This window comes from Sceloporus occidentalis, unplaced genomic scaffold (assembly GCF_023333645.1).
Source record: "Sceloporus occidentalis isolate IW3139 unplaced genomic scaffold, rSceOcc1.0.p SCAF_24, whole genome shotgun sequence".
In the NCBI taxonomy this organism is placed as follows: Eukaryota; Metazoa; Chordata; class Lepidosauria; order Squamata; family Phrynosomatidae; genus Sceloporus; species Sceloporus occidentalis.
The window spans coordinates 5,502,632-5,529,346 of record NW_028317004.1 but is presented as its reverse complement, the minus strand read 5'-3'; the positions used below and the strand labels follow the sequence as shown (position 1 = coordinate 5,529,346).

General features: G+C 39.8%; 1 protein-coding gene across 1 annotated transcript in view; it reads left to right on the top strand.

The window, feature by feature from the left end:
* LOC149300549 (aminopeptidase O-like) overlaps window positions 1-26,715 on the top strand; it is a 146,689-nt gene that overhangs the window by 113,221 nt on the left and 6,753 nt on the right. The window contains exon 14 of the mRNA XM_089485036.1: window positions 17,047-17,163. Within this exon, the coding sequence (XP_089341162.1) occupies window positions 17,047-17,163 (117 nt within the window). The remainder of the gene's footprint in view (window positions 1-17,046; window positions 17,164-26,715) is intronic.

Below are 26,715 nucleotides of genomic sequence, written 5' to 3'. Positions count from 1 at the left end.
TGAATTATGTTTGTGTAGGACCTTTTGTGGTTCTTCAAGCAAGAGTTGTGCAGTCATTGAGCAACTTATCGTTGGCCCTTCTTCCTGGCACACAAACGTCAGTAACAAAAGCGGAAGCATCCGCTGATCCGTGTCTGTTCTCTATGAGGCAGGTGGCCGGTAAAGCATTGGCTGCACATTGTACCTGGAGCAGGAGATGTTTGACACAAATTGTCCTTCATCCCCACCCTATATCCACGTTAAACTTGTTTGATTTCGTTCTTAGCAAACCGGTAGAGTTCCAGTGTTTATTCTCTGACTGATTAGAGACAACAGTTACACTGCCGGAAGGTGTCTACTCTTTGTATACCAAAAAAATACAAGTGGGAAAAATGTAGACTATTTATGATCTTAAACATTTTTGCTGTTTTGTAAGGATTGCTGCTTTTGTGCGGACACCTGCATCTCTACTTACCCTGCAACATAAACCCCCATCCCCCAGAGAAATTAAGAGGTTGGTTTTTTTTAAAAAAAAATGCTATAATTTTGCGCAATGCATAAGAAAAACCTTGCTTAAGAAACGGTATGACCCATGGTCAAGGCCAAACCTAAACTTAAATGGGCAGTTCTGCTGCAAAGTGGTACAATGACTGTGGAGTGTTTCTTGATAATTGCTAAAAATGTACCACTTTGATCAAAAATGATCTTTTATACACAGCCCATAATATTACAAAATGAGACATTCCATACAGATAACCACATGATGTGCCCATATAAAATATAGTTTGTCTGAGCTTTTTAAAAGGTGCCATTAAATGTGCTACAAAGTACAGCATGCAATGCCAAATTCCGATTTGTCAGTGTGTGTATGTGTGTGTATATACATACGTGTGTGTGTGTGTGTGTGTGTATGAGAGAGAGAGGACTCGAGCCAGCTGTTCCTTTACTTTACAGTGGTATATTCTGAGACCATGGGAAAGGTTTCATTGTTGGGTCAAAATAATAGTTTTTGTTTCGCAAGACTATACATGTAAGAAAGTTCCAAAGTCTACCCTGTAGGGTAATAGCCGGGTTGTCTTGATTTGAAGGCCAGGAATGTTTAGGACGCTGTGAGCTTGCAACCTGTGGTTTACGATTCTGGGTGCGTATGCTGTTTGGCGGATGCCGTGTAAAAACCTCAAACCTTATTTGGTCCCCGAGCTTGCCATGTACTTAGGAGAGCCTTATGCCGATTCCTTTCATGTTTGTGTTCTACTACGACTTCTGCTAGAAAGCTGCTCCGCTTATTACCTATGAGCTTACATAAATCCGGGTTAACTGGAACTGGGAATCTAGTTTATAGACCACCAATCAATTCGTTTTTTATAATTTTTTTTTATGTGTGAGATTTTATTTTTATTCATATTTTTTTAAATTTATTTTTTGAAATGACTGTTCTAATGTCACAGAATGAATGCGTTTCAATGCTTGGGTACGTGTAGAATATTATCGGTTAAGGGCTCTTAAACCATAATTATATACGTATCATTTGTGAAAAACAGGTTGTAACAAAGCAGACTTCATGTATGTTGAGAATGCTAGAAATGGCTTTAGGGGCCAAGTCTTAGGTAAGTCGATATAAGCATGGAGGGGAATTCTACTGTAGCGATTCTCTGTAACGGATGTAGTTTCATGTTGGAAACCTGGTCTGGGTCTTTGAAGTGGTGTTGATTTTCAGACTCAAATGGGTGTTTTTTTGATGTCCGGTCTGTTTGTTCTTTCCAGAAGCATCAGCCCATGTAATGCCTGCATGTAGGTGACCTCATGTAGGAATCTTCATACTTGATAACTCGCAAGAAGTTTCCAGACTAAACTTTGCAGTCTAATTGAGAAAACCGATCTTGTGATCTCTATAAAGTTTCTTATAACGCTAAGAGAAAGGAGTTGCTTGTCTATATTTAAATGTGCGAATGAAAACAAAATATCGCAAGCCAGCTTTCCATTCTGGCTCCTTATTTACGTTGGCACTCACAAGAATGCTCCTTTCAAGCTATGCATATTGCAGTACATGGGCAGATTCTGATGATTCTGTAATGGAAGACCACGAAATAATGACAGAGACCTTGTTTTGATTTTTCCACCTAATATGGAGAAAGAAAAACCCACTTGCAGTGAAAAGTGAGAGTTTACTACAGTTAAGCAAGAACTATAAATGGGATGGGATTTCCTTAAAGCAATCTTTAATTCCCCTGAAGCCTATAATGGTGCAAAAACTGGTCACGACGTAGAGAATTGTCACATCCCAACATATTTTAAGTACTGTATATTCCGGCGTATAAGACGACTTTTTAACCCTAGAAAATCTTCTCAAAAGTCGGGGGTCGTCTTATACGCCGGGTACTAACCGAGTACTTACCCAGCCGGAGATAGCCACGAAGCTCTAGGGGAGGGGCGAGTGGAGAAGCCGCCTCTCCTGGGCCGGTCTTCAGGGCCGTGCCGAGGTAGGTGCAAGATCGTGATCTCCCCAACTAGCCCTGATCAGCAGATGGTGCTCCCTAATCACTACGCGCCGGCTATTGATGCCGAGCGTGAGGATGACGTCATGTAGTGATGAGGGAGCAGTAAAGCAGAGGTCTGAAATGACAGACCTCACGCTCCCACAACTGGATGGAAGATAGAAGATGAGAAAGGTAAGAGATGGGGAGAAAGGGGTGTGAGGGCAGTGTATGTATGTTGGTGTGAGATGGTCAGTGTATGTGTGTGTAAGAGCAGTGTAGGTATTTGTGTGTTTGTAAGCTGGTGTGTGTGTGTGTGTGTGTGTATATATATATAATATATATGTGTATGTGTGTGTAAAGACAGGGGTGTGTGGTGAGGGCAGTGTAAAAATGTGTATGTATGGACAGGCGTATGTTAGTATGCGTAGATATGTATATATATATATATATGTGTGTGTGTCTGTGTGTAAGGGCAGTGTATGTATGTATGTATATGTCTGTATAACAGCCAATCACTGGTAAGGTACATCGCTTGCCGTGATTGGCTGGTTGTTGTATACTGGGTAGAGGGGGGTAGTCTTACACGGCGAGTATAGGCCAAACTCTATATTTTAACTGGAAAAGTTGGGGGTCGTCTTATACGCCCGGTCGTCTTATACGCCGGAATATACGGTATAATATATATATATATATATGTGTGTGTGTGTGTGTATAAATAATATAATATGGGGTCTACATTGAAGTGTACTTTGACTTCTGGTCTTCACACCTCATCTTCTGTAACGTTTTCAGTAGAATCATCTGAAGTCTAATTTCTCGCAGAAGGGGGGGACCCCATTAAGAAACGTATAAAAAAGAAGGAATACGAAGAAATTCTTCACACATGGAGCTAGCTATAGAAATAACCCCAGTGTACTAGGTGGATTTCCAGTGTATTGTTACTTCCCGTCGCGTGCAAAGGATTAATAGCTTCAATGCAAGTCTTCCATCATATGATGAAATATGTGCTCATGTTTACAATGGCTTCAGACGGGAGAACACCTGGGCGAAAGAGATCCTGTTTTGGTGTGAAACCTTTAATGACTGCTTGCCTAGTAACGTGAATGTCACCTTGTGCTTGGGAAACCCCATTCCAGTCATTCTGACCGCGCGCTTATTTCCAGTTTCAATGTTTTTAAAGTCATTCAGCCCTTGGGGTTTTGCTAGTGCACGGTGTATGTTTTCAGCACGTTACTGGGATGGGTAGTGAGAGAAATTTGGGTAAATAAGCGGATGAAAGGAGGGAGTATTTTGGTTTTATCTGTGTGTAACCTTACTCTGCTCCTTTGATCTTGCAACTGTTAGCGTACGTTAATCACAGCATTAATATGCCGTCTTTCGTTTGCTTGTCTCTGCTCCTGATGCAGTCGTTGTCATGTACTTTTGCTGCCCTCCACAGCCGGGGCCAGTGTCAGTGATGCAGACTCTAGTTTAATTCTTAAAGAAAGACAAAAAAAGAAAATGCATAGCTCGCTTCCAGAGTATTGTGTCTAAGAAATGGCAGACCGCTTTCCTATATTCTTATATGACATGGGCGTCCAACCTGCAGCCCTCCAGCTGCTGCAGGACTACATCTCCCATAATGCTCTTTCAGCTAAGGGGCTGGTTGAGGAGGATGGGAGATGTAGTCCTGCAGCAGCTGGAGGGCCCCAGGTTGGACGCCCCTGTTATATGATGTGCTACTATGATATACAAAATAAATGAAATTCCTTTTTGCTGTATTTTCTCGTTGAAAATATTTAAATGGAACCTCTTAATCCGGTCTGACTGTAGGCTCTGCCTTATCACACAACACCACACTCCCTCGCACCTTTCACACAAAACACCACACTCCCTCGCACATCATTCCCATCACACCTATCGCACAAAACACCTCACTCCTGTTTACACACCACTCCCATCCCACCTAAAACGCATCATAGCTCACTCTCCATCACTGCTTATTAGGGTCTGTAAAGATTTGCTGTTTCATGTGCAGGAGCATGAAAAGGGTGGTGGGAGTTGCTGTAAGCAGTCAGGTTGCTGTGATATAATATATGTAATACATAGAAGAGGCCTTTGGAGGAACGATAGGACTGTTTCTAGGCAATAGCAGTATTACGGTAAACATTTAAATGCCGTTTTTAAGTAAAAGGGAGCATTATGGAGAATGGTAAATGGCATTTCTTTAACTTATCTCTTGATGGTTCAGCACTTTTCTGGGGATATTTTAAGAACCTTCCCTAGGTGGAACAGCACATTTAAATTATATCTATAATATAACAGACAAATGTCACTATCCAGATTATCTCCAAACCATTATTCTTATGCCTACAGCATATTAACGGTGCATCGGAGAGGGCCTTCACAATTGTGATCAGTCCCTGGCGCCGGAAGCTAATGCGCCAGCTGATAAAAAAAAAAAAATCAGGTAGAGTCATAGCGTTATAACTTCCATAAAACCGAACAATTCGCTTAATAGTCGATGATAAATGTATGTTTCCTTTGTGCAAAAAACCTGTGTATTACTTATGCAGATGGCATCTCAGATTAGTTTTTTTTACATGCCATAAATTCTTTCCCATTGTGTGTTAAGTCACCAATGAGAGATATAATTTTCAGGGTTGCAATATTAACTTTCACCGTGTTAATTTATAGCATATACTGTATAGTATGTGAGCTAGTTCTTCTGTCTGCCCCTATAATAGCGCGTCTCTGCCCAGACGGTAGCATTAATGTGTTTACTAAATCAATGCTGAGCCTGTGTGGCCAATGATGAAATCCTTTCTCCCACTAAATAATCCCACCGGCTCTATACATAATGCATATCGTGCACTCCCAAAATGCCAAACGTTTGTAGAAGTTGTCTATTAAGGCGTTCCACTTTAGCCTTCCCTGAAATGTATATGTAATTGCGATTTTAATTAAAGGATTTCGGTGGTCTTGAGGTGACATTTTTTCCTGCTGGGAAACAACAAACATTAATCGGTCCTTGGCGTCGTCTTCACCAAGATTCAGGGTAACCGTCTGCCTGCTCCATCCGTGTTTAAATTCCCTAAATTCAGGCTATAAGGCTGTTCCACCTATTTGTGATCCTCTCAGAAAATTAAACCTTTTCCATCAAAACATGTAGAATTGTTAACAGGTGTAAACCGCTATTCTGTGGCATTATATTTCTGGAGTTACGATCCTATCTTGGCTTTTTTTTCCACCTATATAAATGTCAGTTGATGCTATTTGTACATAACGTATGAAAGGAACATCATCGGTCCCCTTTATTGAGCCGCTTTAAGGCCACTGAGCGCAGTAAATCAGACTCTTGGATTCCTGGCATGTGAGATCTTGTGTGCTTTCTGTCTGGCTTGAGTAATCCCAGAAGGGACAGGTACAAATCATACTAATGAGCTTTACCATACGTATAAATTATAATTTTGCCTCCCACTGTCAGTGCACATTTTTAACCCCCTCTGTTCATTTTAGAAGCAACCAACCAGTAACAAATTGTAGCTTGTGCTGTGATGCGCACCTTTTAAGTGTCACAAGCCTTATAATTACAATAAGATGTGTAGTGTGTATGTGTATGTGTGTGTGTGTGTGTGTGTGTGCGCATGTATGTGTGTGTATCATTCCCCTGACAGGGGAATACTTCATTCCGAGCCTCAACCCACTGTTTTCCCACTACCTGTGCAACCCCTTTAAACCCATGTCTAAACGGGCAAGAATACTTGATGTGATGAACCGGCAGCTTTCCCTTTCATTCTAAATGCAAGTGGAAAGATATTTGTATAGTTGTAGTTTAAGGTACAATAATTCCCCACTTTTTTCAGGTATCACATGTATCTAATGCACACTGACCTGTGACACACAATGTCTCGCAGAGAGACAGCAGGGCTTTTCTCAACAGTTTTTTTCCAGGGATAAAAGTGCTCTCTGCCCATTTTCAGTATTTAACAAAATATGAAGAAATGGTATCATGTGGTGATTCACTTTTGTGCCTCCTTTTCACTGATTACCACACCTTTTTCTATCATACATGGTTAAGATTGCTTTTCAGGATTCTTATTCTCCTTTTTTTTTTGCATGATTCTAGTTGGGGTGTATTATTCCTGGGGACGGACACTACTCTCCCGCCACGGTCACTCGGTCATAGTGCTTTCCGAGCAGCGATGCACATGTTGACATAGACTGTTATTGCTGTTATAAGATTTTTGTTCACTTGTGTTTTTCAAGCAATTCAGTTTTTATCTAACAGTATACGTACATGCTGGCTAAAATAAGTCATGGAAATCAAAGTATGCATGATACCTCTGTGTGTTGCTTACTAGTAATTGTCAAGCTGTGCAAATGCTAAGTATATTTTCCTTTTTTTTTTATTTATATTTATAGTTCTTATGAAAAGGGTGGCTGTTGCCTTTCCAAAGGTTGAGTACAATCTCTAAATCTGAGCTATGCCTTATGAAATTTTATTGTTTGTGTTGCACTTGCTAGGATACAAGAGCTTTGGGTGGGTACATTGATAAAATGTTACTAGTGAAACGTGTCACTGGCGGAGAATAGCCTTCACCGAACATCACTCGCCAAATCCGGAAGACATTTTACTTCCACACTTATCCAGTCAAGACGTAACATCACGCTAATCTCAAAAGTGCCGGAGGGGACATCGTTAATATTTTTACCATACCGCTTCTCAACGGACGGATCGAAATTCTCATTACTTTCCTACTCTTGATTATAAATGTGATATGGAGGGCGAATATAAATAAATGCACGTGTAGCTTGAAGGTATAAGTGTGGTATAAGCAGGTCGAGCCATTCAATGACTGGACAACTGTTCAAACAGGACGTCCTCTTCAAATATACACAGGGCCGCTTTCTTGACTCCCGTGAATAGGATCAATTAAAAAGAATGAATCCAAATTTGTATAATCACAATTCCTTCCTCACATTGACTTAAATATAAATATTACCTTAGTGCATTTTATTTGCATTATTTTTTTGGCATGTTATTTTGTAAAACAATATATATATATATAGATATATATATATATATATATATATTTATATCTCTATATATAATATATATATACACACACATGAATAGTGAAATTCCTGCAGAAAATCTGTGTAGGCTTGTTCATACCAAGTTGTGTATGCTGTATAGAAACTTGTGTGTGTGTTTATTTATATATATATATATATATATATATATATATATATATATATAGCTTTTTTTGTAAATGGTGCAAACATCCCCACCAATGATGTTGCAAAGTCAAGTTTTTCAATTTGTGAGGCATATACACAAGTAAACTGTTGTTGAACTTTTGCTCTTGAGCCAGAATATATATTAAAAGGGTAGAAAAGACTTCAATGGCCGTATCACTGGGGGGAGTGGGGAGGTCCCGGTTGCTAGTTTTTTTTAGTTTGCCTTGGAAATTGTTAATAGAGAGAGTGTTTAATTACAGCCAGTGTTTGTGTGGCCTGGATAAGGGTCTAATTATCCACTCTACTGAGCATGGTTTATTATTTCTGGGTGGCTGTTAGGTGTTTCCTAATGGCTCTTTCAGACTCTTTCTCAATTAGATCATCTCGAATGATCTATTGATGACTTCTCTGGAAATCACTTTTTTATTGTTTGTGAAGAAGGTTCTCTTTTTAAAACCAAGAAAGTGACATTTTGGATAATTAACGATTGCTAAAATAAAATGTGAACATACTATACAAAAAAAAAAAGTTAAGCCATGAATTTGCTTTTGCAATTCTTCTAGATATTCTCTTCTCCAGTATGTTGATTAAACCTCCGATAAGAAAATGTACTGATTTTTTTTTTTTCTTTTAAATTATAAACAGTTGTGTGTGTGGCATGATCTTTTGTCCCAATATTATCTATAATGGATTACAGATTTTTCTTTGGCAAACGATCAAAAGAAAATATGCCTTTCTTGAGGAAATAAAAAAACAAAACAAATCTAATTTTGTGAACATTCTTTATCGAGATAATCAGGCTTTGGTCGCTGTATAAATAGTATCCCCTTAAACCTTTTTTATTTTCTTCTTAACAAAAGTGCAGAATAGTAAATTCCTCGGAACTGCAACGGAAAAGATTCTTTTTTTTTTTCTTGCCCAGGCAGCTGTTAAAGTTGCGCTGCCCTATAAAATGTCGAAAACTGGTCTGCCAGACTCCCATTGAGTCCTCGCGGCTGCCTGTAACATTCTTCTCCAGTACGAGACAAGTTAATACCGCGCTGGATTCTTTTCATTAGGGTAATTGTAGGGTGATAGCTGATGGCTCAGAAAACAAAGTCTCTCGACGCGGTTCGTAATAATGGGAACTATGGGGTGGAAAATGTAAACCTGTAAAGGTGTTTTGTTTTTTTTTGGTTTTTTTTTAAGAGGTGGGGAAGTGCGAACTTGAAGAATGATTGGTTTAAGTGCAAGGGTGGGGACTCGAGAGTGGAGAATAGCTCGGCCGCGCTTACACAAAAGGTATCGCCAGGTGAGAGCCATCCAGATGAAGGCAACACGAGCGCTCATCCACAGGGCTGCAGGAAAGTAAGACGTTGCCTATACTGCTGCAGATAAAGATACATTTACTGGCATCATTATGGTTGGACTTCTGAACGCGGGTCAGGTTTATGATTGCATTGTTGTACAGGGACCAGAACGCGTCCTGTGCCACCCAAGCTGTGTCAAGTCATAGATGCGGACACATTGCCGGGGGGGGGGCGGGGGGAATAGCACTGGGTTCCTCTGGGTTTAGAGGAAATGTTATAATATTTGTTTATTTACATAAAAGCACAGTGGAAATTTCCAGTCCTGTGTGAATCTGTACATAAATACAAAATTGTCGGGGGTGGTTCAGCAAGTAAACCGTGCCGGGAAAGCTCATGTTTTATACAGTGTTACAGTTTTACATTCTGTCTGTTATGTGAAAAGTTCTGGGCTCTCGTATGTATTTAGCCTGCAGGGGGAAGCGGCTTGGCTGCGGGGGGGGTTAGTGTCGTTTGTGCATCGCAGCTCATCATTCGTTTTAAAATTGGAAAATGCTTTTCCATCCTCAAGAACCTTTTTCTGTAGTTTTTTTGCTCATTCTGGACATGTCCTTCGAAGTAATGTGCGTATTACTGCAAGATGCAGATGGTGTCAATGTTGTCTCTCGCCCCAGTATTAAAGAATACTTTAATATTCTTAACAAATGTATGAAAGCAAAGGGCTTTCTCACATATTCAAAGCACCTTCTAATTGTACTTTTGTAACTGTACACAGACACATATATACCGTATATAGACACACACACACACACACACACACATAAAGACGTACACACATGCTAACTGTAACAATCCTACTGATATGCTATGCAGTTAGGAAAAGTCATGGAGTAAATTTCATTTAAAATAGCAAAGTGGTGAAATTGATAGAAGAAAGGTTGATCTGAATTGCTCCACTTTGGACTATTTATCCGTATCGTACTGGTAATACATCACATCGCATGCATCTTTACCCTGCACTGTGGTGAAGTCAAGCAGGGAAAACGAGTAGTGATCCTGGAATCCATGTTCTTCATGTCCACAGGTCAGCGGGTTGGACAGCTTTAACGTCTAACAAGTGGTTGTGTAAAAGGGATGGGATTTTTTTTTTTTTTTTTAAACGCTGGGAAACTGGCATTCATATTATTACCTGTAACATGCCATTAAGGTGCAATTTGGCCCATAAAAGCATATTTAAGTATAAACGTATTTCTCTAGTAAGTCTAGTTTCCAGCTGACTTGTCTATGTCATCGGATTGGAATTGGGATTTAATGGTACCCATTGCAGCTCTTATAAATCACCGAAACAAAGCCATGGATGCACAGCCATGCCAACTATTATTCTGTCTGAGCTTATTTTGGAGCTTGTATACCCCACCTGTACATTTCTGATTAACATTTGCTGTTAGGAGGCTACAATAGTGTAAAAGTACAGATTATTGAGGTTTGTGATGGGGCCCCCAGATGAGGAACTAGCGTTGCTTATGAAAGGAATACACTTTCAGTACTCTCCGTACTGCCAAAGAGAGTCGCATACTAATTGTTCCAAGTCTGTGGCTCAGAATAATACCCTCATAAAATATATTTAGACGTGCAATGCGCCTATTACAAGATGTCTAGACTTTGCGTACACCTCCGTAGGAATAGATCTCCGCATTTATATAAACGAAAGTCTGCATTGCCATGATATTGCAGAAGCTGCTGGAACACACACTTTTTTACTTTTTGTTTCGGGGCCCTGTGCCCATGTGACTCTTTTTGTCTTCTAAGAAAACCATTTTAGATCTAGATATATCTGCCTGGCTTTGAAAGGTCGTATATGCTTCCGAGCCAACATCTTGGCATGCTACAATGAGAGAGCCTCTTGAAATGAGTCTGTGTAGAACAGGACCTTTGTAGGCATTAGATGGACCATTATATTTGTTACACCGCCCCCTACAGGACAGAACACGTCGTATGTCTGTTTAACAGATTATTTGGACTTTATACAGCAGTTTATTTTAACGCATATCAGTCTAGTGCTGTCATTTTGATTGGTGTGTGACTGACAGGTCCAGTATCCACTGAAACTACCACATCCTTAACACCAGCCAGATCTCTAAATGTCCAGACACCTACATTGTATTGGGCGGGTGTACTTGCCCGGTACCTCCCAACAGTGAAGGGACTTAAACATGCTTGGGATAGGTATAAGGTATAAGGTATCTGGCCTTAATATACGACAAAGCCAAGGACCAAATAAAAATTGAGGTTTTTACAGCTGGAAAAAAATGGGCAGCCAAAAACCAGAGCTGTAACTACATCTGATAGCCTGTGGGGCAACGCAGAAAGTCCCCCCATGCAACAGCGTCACATCCGCTTCTGGGTGGAGGGACGCTGCCGTCTGCGTGTCCAAGCGCACCCCTCATCTTGCAGTGCCTGGCCTTGTTATTTACCTTTAAATTCTATAAACACTTTAAAAGTAAACCTTAACATCTGATACAAGAGAGAGACTGCAAACGTTTGAGAATAATGGCCTGATGGGACCTGCTATATTGAGTACAGCGGGTTCTTTTGCTGTTATGGCAGCTGTTTGCTGTATCTTCTATGCATTTTACCATGATCTATTACTATCCAGAAGTGAAGAGTTTACATACATTTGATTGGTGACATAGATCCAGTATGTAGGGAATTGTTCTTGTTCTAGATTGGAGGCAGGACCACCTTTATCCCTAGATCTAGACAGCTGGTGAATGGAATACACGATGGGGTATAAGTTACCAGAACTCATGGTTCTTGTCTTAAAAAAAAAAAAAAAAAAAGTAAATATGCCGATTCTAGCTGTAAGGTTAAATGAATTTAATCCTTTAATGAGCAAATGGAAAATATTTTCTGGGTAATTCTGGAGGAACTTAGCCTTTGTCCTTCATGCTGGGTTTTAACCTTCCAATGCCAGAACCGTGGGAAGCTCAGAAAATAGTGTGCTAAGAGAGAGAATATATGTTGTAAACAGTAGCTGGACCTGACAGGTGGTACCGTAACAGTGTCTTATCTGTTTTGTCGGGTGGTAAAACACAAAAACATCACGGGGATAATTCCTTCCTTTACCTGTCCCTGCTGGAGCATTACTTTTTTTGTTTTTGTTTTTTTCTTATTTTTTTTTAATCTTGCATTTCCTGCTAGTTGAAAAATTATCCAATTAAAATGTTTATTTCGTTTACAGATTTTAAATGTAGAATATTTTCTTCAGTTGATTCCAAATTATCGATATTCGAAACTTAAACATACAGGGATAAAATAGCATAATATATGTATAATAATGAATGTATTTTGACAAAGAATTGAATTCAGTAAGCCTATTAAGAGGAGTTTTCACGTGCAGCCGTATTTCATATCTACTAAGCAGCTGCCTGTGCGATCCACGGAAGTAGATTATTAATAATCTTGTAATGATATCCTTGCTTTTTACAGCATCCTTTCCTTTTGTATAATTTTTTTTTTTTTTTAATCGCCAGTTACATTTTAGGTAGTTTTGATCAATGTGGTGGTAGTTTGTGAGAACATGATTCAGAAACTTCCCCTTGTGTGAAGGGGCATAAAATCATACTGATATTATTATGTAATAGTAACATTAACTATGTCATCATCCTTGTGCCATATGCAAAGGAACTGGCATGATGTCACAATTACTGATATTTCAATAGACACTGTTGTGGCTGAATGTTAATCATTGAATTTTTTGTTTTGTTTTCCAGTGTATTTTGGTAAGTGATTATTATTCGGCAGTGTAATTAAACCTTAAGATGGTTTGGTAGACTGATTTCACTTTAACTTCTGCCACGTGTTACATATCCGCGTCCACTGTTCTGCCAGTAGCATGTCTACTTAATACAGCTAAACATCGGATTTCAGTGGCGACACAACGGCTTTGTGCTCACTAAATCAGCCACTACATCCTCTTCTTACAAACTCTTATTTTACAGTATATTCCACCGCCGGGACGGTTACAGAAGCTGCTCCTGTGCCCGCACCCCTATGCCCACGCGGCTAATACTAGTTATAAATCGCCAGCATCTTCTTTTTCTTATTATTATGGCAAGGGTAGCCATACTTGGCCGTCTAGCTGCCGTTGAACTGGAATGCCCCTCGTCTTTAAGCATATGATTGCCTCCCCGGGGTGTACAGCATATGCATAAACTCTGCCTTTTGTGGGCTTAACCCTTTAAACATGTGATTGAATGAAGCCTCATTATCAGCCTCGTTCACTTTGTTTTGTTTGTAATAAGATGAGCTGTTTAAAGAATTTCCACGCACTTCATGCAAATCTTGCCATTCAAATAAAAAAATAAAATTGAAAAGCTATATTATATATAAACTGGTCCTGTGTTTTGCTTTGTCATGTTAGCGTTTTAGATGCGATTTATTGCCGGACAGCTTGGTCTTCTGAAGAACGCTCTAAGCTCAGATACATACTGTCCATTGTGAAAAGGTCTCCATGTGTATATTTAGGGTGACTTGTTGCGAATTATGGTAACATGGGCACTACATAATCGGATATTCTAACAGAATTTCACGGTTTATTAAACCTACACTTTTTTTTCATTGACATGAGAATCAAAGAAATTTGAAATGAAATGATCAAATGATTTTCTTTAATACTGCATTAAAAAAAACAAAAAACCTGAGTATTTCTGGGTACAAAGAATCTCCTTCCATACAATAAGCAATCAAAAGTTCCTGCCGAAGGGAAAGTTGTGTTATATGGCTCTGGGTCTTGTTCCCGTCTTCTCTGGAGACTGAATAAAGAGAAAGGAGGGTCACATAAAACCTTTCCCTTGGAACGTCACCCATGCTTTGTGTGTTAATAACCGTCGGAACAGAGCAGCCTCTGCAGTGCCACCGTGAATGTGATGTATCATGTTAGGTGTCCACATTAATGCAAGCAATCCAGACTACAAATACATTACACTTAGCGTTCTATGGGCTTGCATTAAAAAGCACCTGTCTGTGGGAGTTTTGTTGGCCACCCAACGTGAAGGGGCATTAAGTTTTGCCGTTCTTGTTTGTTATTGTCGAGTAGAGTTTGGCCGTGTGAGACAAATGTTATATATATCATGTGTAGTGTGTGTGATGATTTGTGGCTGACCACGTGCTGAAAGGTTTCTTTACATGAAAGCCGAGAGCCGTGTCATTCTTCGTTTTCCGTGTACCCACGCTGTGCGATAACCATAAGGGGTAGCCGACCCCTCGCAGCCAGACGTGTTCTGCATAAAGTTTGTCTTGGCCTTGAAATGCATTTGTTTCAGCACATTGAATCATCAAGCAGAGGCTGAAGGGTTAATGCCATTCCGTGGCTTGTTTGAGTTGAGCCAGCATGTTAAAGCATATATATTACACCCCCCCCCCCTCGATGTTTTCCCTTTTTTAACTAATCAGTGTAAGCAGTGCTTTTAGTAAGTTAGATAAATATAGCAGAACCCTTTTCTGGTAGAAGTAGCGCCCTAAGCATTTCTTAACCATTTTTGGGAAGAATTGATCTATCTTGTGTGAGAAAGAGAGGCGGGGGGGGGGGTTGTGCCTGTAAATTGAAGTGACATCATATGTATCGCTCCCATTGATCCACTTTTAGACTGCAGGCAGGATAAAAGGAAATGGCATCGGGGAGGAAGTATGCCTCATTTAGGCACCGATCCCAGCGTGATAATGGAGTAATAATAGAAAACATGCCACTATCAATTGCTTGGTGCATTAGCCCTCGGAGATGGGTTTCAATGCTCTCGCTCGAGTGGAAGCTGAACCGAACGGAATAGACGGCGAAGCAGCTGTGGTGCGATTCTTCTGAACGCCGCTCGCCGAGTGTAGTGCAGACAGAGCTCTGATGCTCAAGTGCAGACTCTGGTCACATGCTAATGCCTGTGAAAAGGTCACCGATCAGCCCTTTTCCAAAGGTATTTGGTGTCCCAGTGCAAGCTCTTCAGTCATCCTGCTGGGTAATGGATTGACGGAGTGGAAGTGGTGTGTGTGGTCCTCTCTCTGCTGGGAGACAGATGGATCCTGCCCTGGAAGCTGGAGACCTCGGAGGAGCTGGTATGAAATCACTTTGTTTTTATTGCTGGAAGGTGTTGCTCCGGAGGCTGCAGGGACTGTCCTGTAAATGCCCGGACCGTGCACTCTGCAACTTTCTTCTCCACGACTTCCCCCGGTGAAGTTCTCCAGAAGCAGACTCGCACTCTTTAGTTTGTTTGCTTGTTTCTCTCCGTGGGGGCAACGTCTTTGTGAGCGTAATGCCATTTGTCGTTACAGAAAACCATTCTGCAGATGTTTGCTTGTCGATGGTCGTTGTGTTTGTGTGTCACGGTGCGTTCTTTTTGTTTTCTTTATGCCTCGAGTAATTACGTCTTGCATGTTACTAGCTTGTTATTGCAAGGCATGTAATAATTAACATTGTTGTAACACGTATGTGTTTTACAGAACTGGTTTCTCAGCGTCTGTGAGAAATGCCTTTTTGTGTTTGAAATATAGAAAAGTTATTTAACCCTATATATATATATATCTGTATGTATATATATATATATTTGATAGATATATCGGGTATTTACTAGGTTTTGCACTTTGCCTTATCCCACATGACTTTGGTCCTGTATGTAATGCTTCTGGCTTTCCTCAGCTGAGATCTAATAGCGTTATGGTATGATTATAATGGAAATGTCTTGATGTCTGCAGACTAACCACATATTGGTGTCTCGTGTCCTGGATCAACTTTTTATGATGTTTTGTAGAACTTTTCGAACCTATTCATCATGCGTTTGAGGAACGCTGCACCCGGGGACACAGGTGCATTTTGCAATTTGGTTAATTTTCTAGGAGACACGTAGGGTATTCTTTATCACTTTCCAAAAAAGGTGAGACGTGATTGGGTTTTGTTTAGGAAAATGTTATTCGCTAACTCTAAAACCAAAACACAATGCACTTTCAAGTTCCAAAGTGCCAGACTTCCTTTAGTTCCCCCTGTTTGTTCTAATAAACACTTTTTATTTTGACACACCTTTATTATTATTGATATTTAACGTTTTATATTGCGCCATCGTGTTCCACAGCGCTGATATTTATGATAAGATTTCCTGAATGTAGTTGACCTGCGTTCTCTAAAGTTCTGTAAGTTCCCCAGTTTTTTATATTTTTATCTCTGGAACATAACCAGTAGCAAATGGGTTAATATTGAACTAGGTATTTTATTTCTCTCTCTCTATATATATATATATATATATATATAATGGAATGACTTTATTTTATCTATGTCGGTGGATTTAAATGTTTAGTACTTGTATGATCAAGAAACCGTATTATAGCTTTATATGCCATACAAATGTCTGCTCCAGTCCTTATGATTGTATTACAATTGTGAAAAACTGAATAAAAAAAAAAGAATTAAAAAAAAATCTTTACACACCGAAAACATTTGATAAAAGTGTGTATAAAACGCAGTTTTCTGAAACAAAAAATCAAACCAAAGCTTTTTTCTTTTGTAATCGATGACAGTTGGCTAGCTTATCTCATAAATGATGTCCTAATTGCTTTCTGTTTTGCTTTATCATCCTGTATTTATTATGGAGCAGATTTATTAGATACTATGTGACTTTTTAATGCTTCTGGAGTTAAAATTACAACCGAGCCCACGTTACGGATGTAGAAAACCCTTTTAATGTTTCCCTCATTTATTTTAATCAAATTTCTTGTTTTGAGAGGAAGCTACAGTTTTATTATTTTGTTTTTACTGGGCAGTGAAATATGTTTAACATATTAATGTTCTTTTCTATTGAGTTTCTCTTCTGTCATATTTAGTTCATAACATTTAATACCTTTTTCTTGAAGTAGATGTGTTAATATTTATTCATACAGTATTTTCTTTGAATCTGTTGCTGCATAGACTTTATTATTTGTTCGCTTGAATATTGTAAGATTTCCGGATTGTGCAGTATTACTCACTTAAATTCCGCTTGTGGGGAAATAAGTTCCATAACTTTGTTCTCAAACAAAATCTTTTGCTTTCTTTCGCTGTTTAGATTCTTCCCGACCAACTGGTTTTCCTCCTGGATTTGCTGCTAGAAGAGAAATCATTAAGCACCAAAACTCTACGCAGCTTAAAGGAAGCGTACAAGTTGAACAGTCACGATGTAGAGGTACTTTAAAAAAAAAAAGTGTTATTTCGAGTTACATGTTTTATGTGTCACCCTGTAATCTTCTGCTTTAACCGAAGACAGTAGTGAGTGAGTCTAGCCAACTCTTACATCAAACCCGAGGAGAAGGTCCTGCCTAAGGGTTGTTGTTGTTATGTGAGGGGCTCCAAGCCTTGCGTTTATGGCCCAATCTACCTTGCGTTTACGGTGTGCTTGAATAGAGCATTTAATTAGTGTGTATGAAACAGAGAAATTGTTTGAATTGTGTGTCCAAACTTTTCCAAGTCTCAAAATCCAACAACCCGCATGCTCTTCTAGCTCGCGTAGATGCGACTGTAGAGACCGCCGTGTTGTGGTTGAGATCTTAAGACGGTATGTCTGTTTAGATCTCTGCCAGACGCTTTGGGATTTTGAGTGTCCCTCCGCTGGAATGCTCTTTTATTTTTGAAATTATGACAGACGAGTCTGCTTCCCAAACGGGTCTGGAGCAGCTGCCGCCTTTATAGCACTGACCTCTGTTGAATTCATACACTCTAAAGGGTGGCGTGAAGGCTCTTGCCAGAAATCCAAACCAATACCCGCTTGCTCCCCTAGCCAGCCCTCCTCTATACCGACCATGTAAAAAACACTTTTTGGGGGGAGTGAATGTCTATTGATCTCATTGCGTACATAAAAGCCACTAAACCAGAATGAAGAATGGATTAGCGGGGTTTACTGGAAATTCTGTAAATAACTCCTTAATGTATTTTAAGTCCAAAAGAAAATTGGCGTTGTTCAAATAGAAATGCTCTGTGAAGGTAAAATAATGACTTTTCCGCATACGTCATCGGTCCATTGTAATTCTTTTTGAGAAATAATGGCGTCGTTCCTTAACGATAAGGCGTGCCGTATTTTTATTTCCAAGCGAGAGCAAAGGGAAGAGCGGTGCGGTTGCCTAGCTGTGGAGCAGGCTTACACAAACAGAGATTTGCGTATTAGGCAATGGGGTATTTTGGATAGCTCTTAAGAGCTTGTGCTTTAAAGCACCAACCTAGCGCATATGTTTTAACCTTTTGAATGCCTAATGGCTTTATAGAGCACTGTTATCGCTCCGTAAATCAAGGAGAAATTGTGCGAAAAGCAAAGATACCGCTCTAGAGATTTAATCTTAAATGAGCGTCATTTGAATGTGCAAATGTATTTATCTGTTCAATGACGTTTATGGAGGGAGGACCTGCTGTCTGTAACATGGGGTTATAGAGAGCCATACTTGAACTTGCTATATACATAAGGCTATCCTCTAAAACGGATGAACTTATGTAGGTAGAAAAATGGGTCTGATGTGGCCCGAGTTGACTACTGTTTTTCCTCTTCCTAATGCTTATATCACTTAAGGGCACGAGATAGACCATTGCCCCAGAGTGAGCTCTCTGATAATGAACTGTTGAGTCCTGATATTTGGCTTATATTATAACGTGGCCCACGGCATGTACCCCCAAATGATTTGTTCTGTTACAGTAGCTAACAGGCCTGAGCGACACTCGATTTTGTCTGCTGCTCAGTTGATTTGGTTCTTGATAACCAGGGACGGTGTAGATTTCAGTGGGTTACATCTGGTCACGCTCCTCAATCTTGCTGCAGCCGTTCAGCTTTTATGTCACGGCTCCCGCGCCTCTATTCATGGCTACAACCAAACGATTCTATAAAGGGGTGGAGCGATTCAGTGAAAGGAATGAAGAAAGGTCACAAGGTTTGGGCACACTCACCACTATACAGGGCATGTCGTGTTAATTTATAGACAAATTACTCCAAATATGTTCTGTTTCTAGAACAGTTAGTGTCATTGGCTGCTATTAATGCAAAATGGAGCGGTGCTTGTAAAACAAGCAATATAGATTTGAATTACATTTTGTTAGGGGAAAAAAAGAATCTCTTAAATAGCTATTTAGTTGTATTAAAAATTACTTTGCAAGCAAAATCTCCACTTTACCATTCCACCAGAAATCATAAGGGCCGCTTGTAATGTACTTCAATTGCCTTTAATGTAATGCTTGCACAGTTTTTACAAGCGCTTTCTCTTTTATGATTGTTTTTTTTTTTCCCATCACTGTTTCTGCTTCGTCATGATAGTGTACCTTGCTACTCATGCGTGGGGATTGTCTCGGTCATGTTGTACTCGATCTAGTTTCCACACCAGGGACTTTGTGAATGTTTACAAATCTGAGCTCTCGTTTCCTTCCCTGCTCCTTTTTATTTGGTACAGGTTACTCATCCAAAGGTCTTTTTTGGTAAGGCATGGGATAGCTGAACAATAGTAGCACGGGGTCAACATTTAAAGTACAGCGGTCAAAACTTTCTATATTCATGGCAAGCTAAGGAAATAATACTCATTTTGAAGCTACACATGTACGTAACTAGGCTTACACCTTTTTCTGTACGCAGTGCTTTGGTTTGGTGACTAATATTTTAAGAGCCTTAAACTTTATTAAGCAAATATGGTAGAGTAAGCAACGTTTCCTAGAAGCAACAAATAGCCTTATAGGGCCATGGAGATCTGTCTCGGTTTATTCTAGGCTTTTTGACATTGTTTATACACTTTTACAGATGCCAGACTGTTATTTTTAATTAGTATTCAAACATACTTTAGCTATATATAGTAATTAGAATGTATTTTAATCGTGGCTGGATACCAGTGGAATGCCAGTTCTGTACCCGGGAACACTAGATGTAGGAAGAGAAGATCAAAAGACGGCTCAGACGCTGGCATTTCAAGCCAGTGAAGAGGGGCTTACCCGGCCTCTTGCACCTTCAGCTTTCCTTTCTGATTTATTCTACAGCCGAACACTAAGAAGCTCATAAAAAACAGACAGTAACATACTCCTTTTTCCCCAAAAGGATAACCGCACTGTGACCTTTCAAAAGGGCAAATCCTTAACTTTATCTTTCTCATCACTTAAGGTGATGCCAAGCACTGTAGACATCTCAAAAGTGAAGATAATATTGTTTAAAGTAACAATGGCTTATATAAGCTTCCTTCCCCCTCCACCCTGTCCTTTAAAAAAAAAATATATATATATATATTTGAGATTTTAAATGATAGCACCCATTTTTGAAATGCCTGTTGCAATGATGTGCATGTAATATGTGCTGGAGAGAAGATATGTATAATACAAAACATGTTATCTCATTGTGTTTTAGACACAATAATAATAACAAAAAATCTCAGCTCACCTTAAGCACCATATGGACACGCTATTACGTCCAAAAGGTGTCTTAATGATCTTTAGGACATAACAGCGGGGTAACATAATGCACGACATAGGGTGTCGGATTAACGATAGCTGAAGATAGTAGACTATAGTCTCGGTGTATATGTGTAGTGCTGGAGTCGGTGTGTGTGTGTGTGTATGGTATGTGCATATGTATAGTGCTGGAGTCAGTCTGTGTGTATACTGCAGTATGTCTACTGTATTGTAGTGCCAGATTCCGTGTGTGTCCATAGTGCTAGAGTGCGTAATTTTATCTATGTATAGTGTTAGTCACTGTGTGTTACTGTGTTGAAGAGTTGTGTGCTAGTGTGTGTGGTGTTTATGTTACAGTATAGCATTAGCATAAATGTGTATGTCAGCATATAGTGTTAGAGTTTGTGTAATAGTGTATGGTGTTAGCATGAGTGTGTTACTGTAAGGTGTTAGTGTTTGTGAGCATACGATGTTAGCGTGAGTGTGTTACTGTATGGTGTTAGTGTGTAAATGAATGTTAGTGTGCGACGAGGCTCGTCAAACCCCGGGTGCCAAGAAAATAAAAACATGATTGGGGAACGAAATTAAAAATGGCCAAACTTTTTTTTGGTGGCTCCTAGATCCAAACCACATTTGTTGACCCATGTAGTATGTACAACAAATGCACAGTTCTGTAAATACATAAGCATGTAGTGTAGTTTCACGTGTTAGGGAGAGACACGGCATGTAGTGCACAGAACCTGAAGCTACTATACAGTGTATGCTTAGTCGCCCCATGTTAGACGTGGAATGTGCTTCATAGTTGTACACAGAATTTTAGAGCGATGTCATGTATGCTTTAAAGTGGGTTGTGGCATTTAGAGTATTAGCTCTATGACGTGGGAAGCGTGTAGCATGAAATCTTTAAAACGGGTGATGGTATTTGGTGTGCAGCTCTGCCCAGCCGTTTTAGATAATGTGTTCGTGTCTGATAATGTCACTGTATCTGCAGCACCCTACACACCGGTGCCCCAGGCTTTCCGCTTACACTGGTGAGCATTTGGGGAATATCCTTCTGGGTTCCTCACTTTATACCTGCTTGTTTATGGGTCTTTTTAATGGGTTAGTAGAATCGTATTTATTTAGTTTATAAAATGTGCCAGTCTTACTGGTCTCTCCATTTACCCCTCCCAGAAACAGCAGTGCTCCAAAGAGGCTTTTGTCCACCCTGGCGATTTTCCAGAACTGGGTACAGATGCACTATTATTTGCTAATCACATGCACATTTTGTCATTCCTGTTAATAGAATCAGATACTGCTGTAGATGCGTCTCATTAGCTGACTTTTTATAATCTGAATACACGTGTCAAATCGTATTTTTAATGTCTGTCCTGAAGCAATTTGCTTAAAGACTCCTTCACCAGATCACAAGTTCTAGCTGCTGAATAACATAACTGGAAATCAGGGGTGCTCATGGTCAACGGGACGTTTTTTTTGGGTGGCACTCCAGTGCTGAGTTTCCATGTGACGTAACATAAAACACCATACGTTTTCACTAATTTCACCACTTCCCATAAACTGGCACTCGGGTTTCGCACCCAACTGTGTCAGTGGTACAAGCAGGCCTCAGCTGTGTTCATTGCTGACCCCACAGGAGATGGTGCACTGGGCATGCATTATTGTGGAGGTGTGGATAAATATTTGGGGCATGACAGCCTTTTTATATGAATAATCACTGGAGGTAGGCTTCCTTCAGAACTGAAGCAAAGAATCCGTATTAATGTCCTTTGTAAGTACTTTAAGTTGCACTCGGCAACCAACAAAATAAATGACTTTAGACGAAGCTCCAGCCTCAGAGCAGCAGCACACTTCCTCTTGGGTGGCTCCATCAGGAAAGCACTGGGGGTCTCATTAGACCCCCTTGGACATTAGTAGTGAATCCATGTGCTATAACTACATTTTCAGTTAATAAAGAAAGTTACATCAAGTTCCACCCTTTAGGTAGTCCTACAAGATCTTTTTAGTTATAAAGTTTAAGCAGCCTGCCCTGATAACACTTTATCAAGGAGTCGCCATATACTGGGGAAACTGGTAAAACATTTGGGGGGTTTCTAAAGAGGGGTACCACATTTTCATGTATATTTTTTACACGGATGTGCCCTTTGCCGTTCCGCAGCGTGCAGATCTTCTTAATTGTACTATGCGCTTAGAATGCCAAGTTTCTTTTCTCATAGATTGCTAACGTTCTGGGAATGTGTTTGATATGCTGAAGGCTTAGAGACCAAAGGATCAGGGCTGTTTATTTAGCTTGGGGCCAAAGATACGGTTTATGAAGCATAATACTTTTAAAGCATTGGTAATCTGCTATTTAACAAGCTATTACATTTTGTACAGCTTTTGGGGGTTTATTCTGATCGGCTTTTTGTGTTTATTTTAATCATATTCTATTTGTCTGAATGATGGTGGTACTGCCTGGTACAAGAGTTCCCACCGTATCGCCAGAACACAGCAGAATAAAAGTTGGGGTTTCCAGACAGCGTTTATTTTTCTACTGGCCAAAATTAAATGTTATCCTACCAGATGTTAAGTATTACAAAAATAGACATTGAAAGTCCTCATCAACTTCAAAGCATTGTGGTAGAGATCTCTTCCTCCACAGCCAAGCCCACCTTACTATGATGGCGTCCCCTTTGTGGGAATCGGCGAGTTTCTGCGGAGACGGGAAATTTCCGTATTATTTGTTGAAATCTCCCACCACTCCTTGAACGGATGTTCTGAAATTCTTTATTTAACGCACAAAATCGATTTATGCCATTATTTCCACAGTTTTCACTCTTGCAAAGACTAATAAGTCGTTTTCTGTGCCAACCAGCTAATCTGTATTTTTCTCATTTGGTGTTTCAGTAGTAGCCAGCAGCCGCCGATCAGCGTAATTAATTGAAGGTCACGCCAGGTGAACGTTTACCTTGATAAAAATTGCGAATACTTCCAGTTTTCCACCAGTGTTTGGACGAAAAAAATAAGAATGTATTGATTCATGTGGTCAATGCAAAGATTCTTCATTTTTAAATGTTTCGGCGCTCTATATATTTTTTAATAACTTTATCTGATTCGTGCCCAAAACACAGTAGTTCCCTGCATGCATCTGACCCCTCTTCTTAAACATTGTGTTTTTAGTTAATTTTGTATCTGGTTCCTTTTCTCGTGTTTTATAAGGACTTTAATTTTGACCCTAAGTCAAAATAATTTAGTCAATGTATATTAAATTGCTGAACAGTTTTAAAGAATACTAACGCTTAACACTTAAAAGCTCCAGTAGGTTACATTTCTAACCTTAATACATGTTTATACATTTTCATGATGCCTCGGTGCATGTGTGGGTGTATATGTATTCACAACATATATTTATATATATATATATATTTATATATATATATATATATATATATATATATCAAATTAGACAACTCAGTGAAGATATGTTTTTTTGAAATGGGGACATCCCATTACATTTTTCTGGAAGGCTATTATTTAACTGATCTAAATGCTTTGGTCCCCATGGTTACTATAGTTTTTATATTCCTGTTCTCTTACAAATCAGCTATTCCATGGAGTCCTACAAATATCTCTAAGGTTTTAGCGCCCATAGTATAGAAACTAGTAAACTGCGGTCCCCAATCGTATCTGTGTGTTATATCTTCAGTTTATTATTGTCCCTGCGGTTTTTCTCCGTTTGCCCAATGCACCTTGTTTCCGCAGTATTCAGCTTGGCAATAAAGAGATTATTTTGAATATTTTCCCAGAGGTAAGTGTTTATGTGATTCATATTAGAATAGTTTATGACAACTGATTTCAAGAAGTAATACAAAGAAATGGCTGAATGTCACTACACCATGAAATCAGTGTGGTGGGGGGGGGGGGCAAACACGACTGAAAATCACATGAAAGTGTTCACAAAGCTGGTTATTAGGCTTAACAGGTGGCTTAGCTGACTTAGGCTTCCAGCCTCGGTTACAAATATTCAACAGTGGTAGCCCATTCTCTGCGAATGATGTCATCTGTCAGCTTCCCTAACAAGCACCGGAGAGGACAACCCAATTCCTGGACATGCCATTCATAGGTCCTGGTGATTTCCGCAAATCACCCATTCAGCGTAGCAGCCCTTTCCTCCGTGCCACTAATGTGGGAATATTCTCTTATCGTCCGTCTGCTTTGTTGTCTTCCAGTAGGTTTCAGCCTGAACCCAGCCAAAACGGCTGCCCGCTGGGTTGGGCAGTAGTGAGATGAAGGCAGATGTTTGTGGGTTATTGTGGCCGTAGTGGCGGAGAATCACGAGCACTTGGGAACAGTGATATGTATGTGTCCTGTCACGCTGTCTGGCATTTTAATGCATTAGATATTTTGGCAGCTTGACGGGTTTTTAGTTGCTGTGCAGTTGGCCGAGCCGAATGGTGTGAAAGAGAAGTTCTATAATGCCCAAAGCCAGGAAACCACACGCTTCTAAAATGGGAAGGAAGGAGCGGCCGGGCCTCATACAGGATAGCTGTTACGTGTTCGGTTATGGTCTTCGCTTCACCATTTCCTTTGTATGGTTTGCAAATTTTCTGTGTATATATAATGTGTTGGCATTACACATTATTGTCTATTTACCGTAGTTTTCATTTTGCATCATATGAAAATCCCTGATAGAAATCAGATTTTTGGCTTCGTGTAAACACCAAGACACTTACTTATAATGTGCTAACATGTTCTACATGAGCCGCATTAGTCCATGCATGTGTCTTTTTCTTTTGGTGTCATGGCGGCTTTTTAATGTACCGCTATATAGTGAGCAGCGAGCATCGCATGCTGTATGGCTGGTAGACCTGTCAGGGTTACTTTAGGACCGGAGATGCCCCTGTGAGTAGCAGCTGACCGTGGTTGTATTTGGCGTAATTGAGTCTGCTGCTGGTAAAGCGGTGTTTCATCATCTCCTGACAGAACACGAAGTCTGGAACAGAGGAAATGGCATTAGTTAACTGAAGCCTTAATGTCAGCAACATACATCCGCTTAGTGCCAGTGTGCGCTGTCTGATAACGGCAAACTTATCATTTCTCTTCTTGCCTCTGTCGTGTTTGTTGACAGTTTTATACAAGCAATGTTTGTTAGACTAAAATGACTTCAATGTAGCTTTTCCGTCGGGTGAAACCCCCCCCCCCCCCACATATTCTCTGATGGCATGTTAGACAGAGAATAGCCTCCTTTTTATCATTCTTAATTCAATTCAATCCCAATTTGAATCCACAGACTATTGAAGAAGAAAAATAAATTTAAAAAGGGGATTTCCTTGTGTGTCAGAATAAGCTTTGGTTTTAGCATAGCTATTGAGAGAGATCACCAAAAAAGGGAAAAAAATAACTAAATTACCTTAAGACCTTCATTTCCATGGCCTTTAATAACAGAAGAATGACTATAATTATTAGATTTGGGGTAAAACAGAAACACAACTTCAAAGCAAGATTGAAATAATAAAAAAAAAAGGTTGTCATTCCATGTTCGCGGCATCACAGAAAAGCCGTGTTGTAACCCCAGACCTGGTATCAATAACCAAAAGTACAGACAGTTTTATCTGTTGCTATAAATATTGTGGTCCTTAAGTTGCCCGGCCGCAGTCAAAGCTCTTATTAGATGACAATTTGCAGAATACTTATGTCCTTTGAGGAACTCCATTAACTCCTCCTGAGCTCGGTCTGTTGCAGGTTGGACCGTACAGGCCAATAACAATATCCTTCACCAAAGTCTCGTCGTGTTGATCTGGGGTTTGAGTTCTCTTGGGTGAAAGCCAAAGGGAGGGGGTGAAGGTTAGGCCTTCTAGGGCTGCTGACAAAAAACAAGTATGCAATTTCTTTTTTTTTTTTTTCCTTCTTCAAGAAGTGCTTTTGTGAAACTGAATTCTTTTTGGATTTTGCTGGCTTTATATGGCAACCTTAAAAGGGAATGTCTTAGAAAAAGCAATTCTTTTTGTGTTGTCGGCACAGCACAGTCACATCATTGACTAAAAGGCTTGTAGTGGCGTCCCGCAGCAGTATCTCAATGACTCCTTCGTAAATGCACAGCGCATTTGAGAAGGTTTAGGGAGATAAGAATTGCATATATTGCCTGGATAGTATTGAAAATAATAATGCGTCATTTACAATTGGAACAATTACCAATATTGCTATATAAGTAGTCCATCTGACTTTGAAGGGACATCCAGTGCTCCATGTAGCCCTACCAACACATGCTATAGCTTCCATATGCATTACCAATCCTGCAACCATCTGATGTCTCACATGGAATGAAGAGTTTTGCTTTCGGATACATGGTGTTGCATTA